Consider the following 6,142-nt stretch of genomic DNA (forward strand, 5'->3'; position numbering starts at 1 on the left):
TGCTGAGGACACTTGCCTGCAGCATGGGCTGCTTTGTACTCCAGTGTGGAGAGGGGCAGGGGTCTGTATCACTTCAAGCAGACTTCTCAACCTCATCAGCTACTGGGGTTTTCCATCCGTTATATGAAAGAGTGTGCTAGTAATAAATCTGACTTCTTGCTTCTGTTTTCCAGTGGTACAGAAAACCAGACTACAAGTTTTTTGAAGCCTACAAGTTGTATCGTGTTAGACATCCAGAGCAGCCCTTCTATATCCTGAATCCAAAAATGCAGTGGCAACTCTGGGATATTATTCAGGAGAATTCTCTGGAGCATATTCAGCCTAACCCTCCATCTTCGGGAACGCTTGGTGAGATAACTGCCTTCTAAACTTTATGTTCAGTTTGCAGAAACTCTTCAGCATACCCTTTTCAAAGACAGTTCTGGATTTATGTTGTTCAAAGGCTCATCAGGCTCAAAGGCCTGATTGTTTTATGCCAGAATTAAAGCATCCTATCTTGAAAGTACCAGCTTGGTTGTGTTAAAATAAGCAGTTTGCAGCACACTTCTGGAACAGCAGTTCTAAGCATGGCCTGGTTTCATCTGGAAACAGGAGAGTAGATAGCAACATTGAGACGTTCTCTAAGATTTCTAGCTCCTAGAGTCAAAGCAGTGCAACTGCACATCGGGCTGAGAGGAAGGATGTGGCTCATGCAGTCTCAAATCTTGTCAGACAAAATGTATTTATATAGATGAAGCCTAAGTGGTTACCTATTTTATATGTGGAAAAAAAGTAATATATATATATAGCTAAAGGCTTAATGGGGTGCTAAGGAAGGTCAGGCTGAATTGTTGCCCTGAAAAGGTCAGTGATGCTTCCCCCTTATTCAGCATGCTAAGGTCTTGTTTGTTAGCATGCTAAATCCAGCCTTTCATTGAAGAGGCTCGCTTTGCATTCTGCTGTTGCAAAGCTTTTCCTTCTTATCAGAGAGCAAATCTCACGACCATTTGAATGAAAAGAAGTGAAGTTCTCAGGATCCTACAGCTATGTTGAAGTCACAGCACAGAAGCGTGGTCTTGTTCCCCACGTGGACATCAACTTGCTGCACTTCAGCCACTCCTGCCTCTACTCCTGTCTTTGCTGAGGAGCAGGCATGCTTGAAATCCATGTAAACACGAGTCACTTTTATTTCTGCCAGTTAAAGCCTATTTTTCTTCCACAACCTTGCCCTTGTCCTGTACCTATTACATCATTATCGGGATACGCGCAAGGCAGTTGCGTAAGAATACAGTCAGTGGCTTCAGGGGCAAAAACATTTTAACGTTAGGTGCTGTCCCACTTCAGACAGCAAATTCCTCCGTGGCTTAGCTGTGGCCAGGTTGCCTGCTTGGTAAAACAAGTAACTTCACCGGGCACAGGGGAGCACAGACATGCCCCGGTTTGCAGCTCCAGGTTTCTTGGAAGGGTCGGAGTAAATGAAAATTGTCATTTGGAAAGGTGGATGAAAATATTTCTAAAATGTAACTTATTAAGTGCTTTCACAGGTGGGTTCTCCTAATGTCTTGTAAACTCCTTGTTCCTCTCATCATTGCTCCCAGTGTCTCAAGTCTCAGCTACTGCATGGCTTTCATGTGCTAGTACACATCGCTGCTATTTCCCTAGTATACTCGTGCTATTTCTTGCACTTCTTCAGCTCAGAAAAGTAGCCAGTCACAGGATGGCTGAGGTTGGAAGGGACCTCCAGAGATCACCTAGTCCAACCCCCCTGCTCAAGCAGGGTCACCCAGAGCATGTTACACAGGATGGCATCCAGGCAGGGTTTGAATATCTCCAAAGAGGAAGACTCCACAACCTCTCTGGACATCCTGTTCCACTGCTCTGTCCCTGAACTGTAAAGAAGTTCTTCCTTATACGGTGATGAGACCTCCTATGGTTCAGTTTATATCCATTACCCCTTATCCTATCATTGGTGAATATGGCTTATATGGCCTCGGGTAAATATGGCTTATTTCAGCCAGATCATGTCTGCGCCTAGCACTGGCATCAGCGGGCTCAAGTCATTCGTGTGCCTGTCAGAAGACACAGGAGGGCAGCACTGCTCTGTTCCGAGGAAGCCGTGTGAGCCTGTTCCATGCCTGTGCATTTACACCAGGAGCCATCTCCAAGCAGGGTCACTTCTGGATTCTCTGCGTTAAAAAGAGGCAGATGGGAGAAGGTGAAGGAATTCTCTCTGCTTACCCAAGCAGGTTTGAGATGGGCTTTTTGGTTCGGCTGAGCAGAGCACACAGCTGGCAGACACCCACGGTTCCGTGAATATCTTGGTAAATGGCAGCACTCTTAAAAAAAAAAAAAATGTCCTTGTGGCATGACTGTCATCCTAATAAGCAGTCTGCTCTAATCAGGTCCATCGGATGGGGCAGAAAACAGCTCCGCCTGGCTAGATTTTTCTCCCTCTCACCTGAACCCCCAAGAAAGGAAACCCTTCCCATTGGAGTGGGATCCTTCATGCCTGGCCATCAGTCTCACCAAAGCGGTTTGTGAGTTTTCTGCTTTGAAACGGGGACATTTGTTTCTTTCCCTCTGCAGGCATTCTGATCATGATGACGCTGTGTGACGAAGTGGACGTGTATGAATTTCTGCCTTCCAAGCGGCAGACTGACATTTGCCACTACTACCAGAAGTTTCACGACCGTGCCTGTACCATGGGAGCTTACCACCCTCTCTTGTTTGAGAAAAACTTGGTGAAGCGTATAAACCGGGGCACAGACGAGGACATTTATACTCACGGGAAAGTTACTTTGCCTGGCTTCCGAAATGTGCATTGCTAGCAAATCAATTTTTAGTGCGTTTAGAACTTTATCCTGACTGTTAAAGCACTTTTTAAATCTGGGTTGTGAGATTTGTTAAGTCTAAGCACTGGTGTGTTTTGACAGCTCTTCCATGTTGCAATACTTGCTCTTGGGACTTCGTTGCATAACTTTTCCAAACCGTAAGGCAGTGCAATACGTTGTGGTACGTCCACACGGTATCTGCATGAGCCACTGCAATAAATTTACTCCTTGTGGAGCAAGGCTCATGCGGCCGGTGGAGATCCCTGTCTTCATCTCAACTGCTGATGGTGTGTGGGAAACAGAGGAGATGCTTTCTAAGCAGAGATTGCACAAGCCTGGATTAAATGCTGATAAAGTTCAGGTTGCTTCAAAGGGATTATGACAGTTGGAAACCTGGTCCATTGAGAAAGAAGGAACTTACTGTAAAACTCATTCCCATCATCCTAGAGCTCCTGGGAGCAGGGCTGATTTATGGAAACACTGTCAAAGCTGGGTATTGATAAGCTAAAATCTTGGTTCAAAATATTTGATTTTACAAACAATTAAATAACCATAGCAACTTCCTTTCAAACTGTAAGACTTTTGAAATCATTCAGGTGGCATTTTTGGCAAATCAGGAGGGAGGCGACTCACGATTCAGTGATTTGTGCAAGATATATTTAGACTTTTTAGTTGTTGATTTTTTTTAAATAATTTTAAACATATTTTTTTAACATTTACTTCTCCAATATAGTTTTGTGCTTGGTACAAAAGAACCCTTATTTGAAAATATTTTGGGGTTGATGTTCAAAGGCACAAATGGGGAAACTCATTGGAAGCTGGTACTTCTTTCCAACTCTCTGCTGGTCTACCTTTGTAATTATTGGCAAATTATTTTCTGGCATATTTTCAGTAACAAAAATGCCACATAGCTGCTGGCCAGATGATATCCAGTTCTCTGCAAACTAACCAAGGCAATCTCACAGCGGTTTTGTGCTTTCTGAATACATGGGGAGCAGATGCATTGCCTCCATTCTTCATCAACACTGGGGACAGGGAGAGTGTGCTCTGCTTCTCATGCTAAATCCCAGGCAGAGCTGAGGAGGGCACCTTTTCCCTCCTCTTTACGAGACAACTCTCCTGTGGCATCATGGTGGAAGTTGCAGCTCCACAATCTCTGTACTTCAGTGAGAACACCTTCTGTGTCCTTTTCCATACCAATGTATTTCATGATGTCTGTAAAGAAAGCCTTTTCTTCTGTTTTGAATAAATCCTGTGAAGTCGCTGGCCCATTCTTACCTTGGTGAAATCAGTGTGAGTATTGTTGTTCCTGGGACTTGGGGACTTGGGCCAGTCTTGCAGCAGAGCAGGCAGAGCTGGAATGGGCACTGCTGACGTGCTGGTTTCAGGGAGCCCATAGCTCTTGTCCAGCTCTTGGTGAGAGTGCTGCCATGGAGCTGGTGCTCTGGGGTTGAGAAGAAACTCTAAGGCTGGCTTTCTGCATGCTGGCCTTTTGGGATGGATTGGATCTGTCACTGCTTGTGCATTGTATGTCATGAACATATATTTGTCCATTTGTTTATGTTATAGTCCTTACACTGTTGCCCACAGCCACTAGGACAAGAATGTAGTGAAGCCCCTGTGCAGTTCTCTCTTGTGAAGGATTCATTTTCTTCCTTTATGTTGAACTGCCAGGGAAAGGAGAGAGCCAGCAGGCTTTTCCCAAAGTGGCTGTCTGCTCTTGCCATCTCAGCTTGTAGCATGTAACAGTCCTACCTCTGGCCCTTGGTTTAAGGGACTGTCTGTCACAGTGGTTTGCCTTCTTAGGTTGTGTTTCGTTGGGATTCAACCTGCTTCTTCCTTTTTTCTTAGGTGATTTCATTTGTTATTTCACACAACCTCATTTTCCCTCATCTTCCCTGTTGGGATGACCTTGGGCTGTGTGATAGATGGATGTTCCTGTGCTGTGGAGGAGCAGGTGTGCCTGAACATGGCTCTGCAAAGTCCTTCTGGTGTTCTCGTGGGGGCCTCCTGAACCAGCTTCTTCTCCTGCAAGAGAAAAAATGCCACACAGGCTCCCTGGGGTCTCTCAGAGCCCTCAGTTACTTACTGGCAATGGTGTTGCACTCAACATGAAATTTCAAACATGCTAACAATTTTAGCTAGATCCAACATATAATTCACTTATGCAGTAAACATTTTTTACGGGAATTATGATGGAGCCTAAAATAGGCCAGTGTTAACCCTCTTTTTTTTTTTTTTGGCTGTATAGATACAAATCTGATATAAATTGCAAGTGATGACGAGTCTGGTATTTAGAAGAGCCAAGTTTACATGAGTGGGCAATAAAAGCTAGGCTGTAACAAAAGCCTTATGCCTCCTACGGTGTCTTTCTAAAGGTTTCCAGACTTTGAACAGCTTACTTCCTACCCATGTGCAAAGCAGGAGGAGAGCAACGCTGGTCTGACAAAACTGCACGTCTTTGTTGTTCTTGTCATTTTGCTTTTACTAAAGAAAAAGGGGAGAAAAATCCCAGAAATTCAGATTCAATGTAGCTGAGTCAACACACACATCCTCACCTGCCCCAGATGAGTACAGTGGTTGATTTGCAGCTCGATCTGACAAGGCTTATCTGTTTTATCAAAAAACATGGTTAAAAAAAACACTCCCTGGAAAGAAACACAATCCCCCTCAGCCAAATATTCCTTTTGTTTGCTGTGTGTGCACTCAAGTAAAGGTACAGCCACAGCTGAGAAGAGTTATTCTTCTCTCTCGCATAACGTGAAGGTGACTCTTTCTAACCCAGCACTTTTGATGTTTGTTTTCACTTGCAAATTTTACCAGTCTAACAGGGAAACATCTTCACTTGCTTCAGGTGATGATACAAGGCACAGCACAGGAAAATCAGATACTGTTTTGGAGCGGATTACCTGTGCATGGCCATGGAGGTGTTAGATCGTAGCAAACACACCAGGAACAGTATGCCAAAGAGATGGAAATGCCCTGGTGCATTTGCAGGGCAGATGAACATAGGAAAGAGCCTGTGGATGGCTGTGTAAATGTTAACTGGTGTCCTGAAAAGGGAGCTGCCCCCAGCCCCATGTGCAGCATGCTGACAGCTGGAGCTAACGAGCTAACTGGGTTGTAGCAGGAGCAAGCTGTGCCTCGGCTGCTCTGGGGCTCACTCCAGGTGAGGAGCAGCCTCTTTTCTCAGGGTCTGCACGTGAGGGCTGCTCTCTGAAAAGAGAGCTTACAAGGAGGAGGACGTGCCTGTTTGTAAAAATGTAGATGAAGGAAAACTGGTAAGTGGTCCTCTTAGCTCTGTTCTTGTATGCAAATATATTTCTTAAACT

The 6,142-nt window shown here is 44.8% G+C and overlaps 2 protein-coding genes across 19 annotated transcripts in view; both read left to right on the forward strand.

Moving 5' to 3' along the window:
- The window catches only part of ST6GAL1 (ST6 beta-galactoside alpha-2,6-sialyltransferase 1), a 47,979-nt gene extending 43,892 nt beyond the window's left edge, over positions 1–4,087 (forward strand). For all 18 annotated transcript variants that reach the window (XM_068692732.1, XM_068692729.1, XM_068692736.1 and 15 more), the window contains 2 exons: positions 174–348; positions 2,566–4,087. In XM_068692732.1, coding sequence (XP_068548833.1) covers positions 174–348; positions 2,566–2,807 — 417 coding nt within the window. In that variant the 3' untranslated portion in view covers positions 2,808–4,087. The remainder of the gene's footprint in view (positions 1–173; positions 349–2,565) is intronic.
- Positions 4,088–5,861: 1,774 nt separating this feature from the next.
- LOC137861382 (G-protein coupled receptor 35-like) overlaps positions 5,862–6,142 on the forward strand; it is a 37,942-nt gene continuing 37,661 nt past the window's right edge. The window contains exon 1 of the mRNA XM_068692739.1: positions 5,862–6,091. Coding sequence (XP_068548840.1) covers positions 6,078–6,091 — 14 coding nt within the window. The 5' untranslated portion in view covers positions 5,862–6,077. The remainder of the gene's footprint in view (positions 6,092–6,142) is intronic.

The sequence above is a fragment of the Anas acuta genome, chromosome 9 (assembly GCF_963932015.1).
Source record: "Anas acuta chromosome 9, bAnaAcu1.1, whole genome shotgun sequence".
Taxonomy (NCBI): domain Eukaryota; kingdom Metazoa; phylum Chordata; class Aves; order Anseriformes; family Anatidae; genus Anas; species Anas acuta.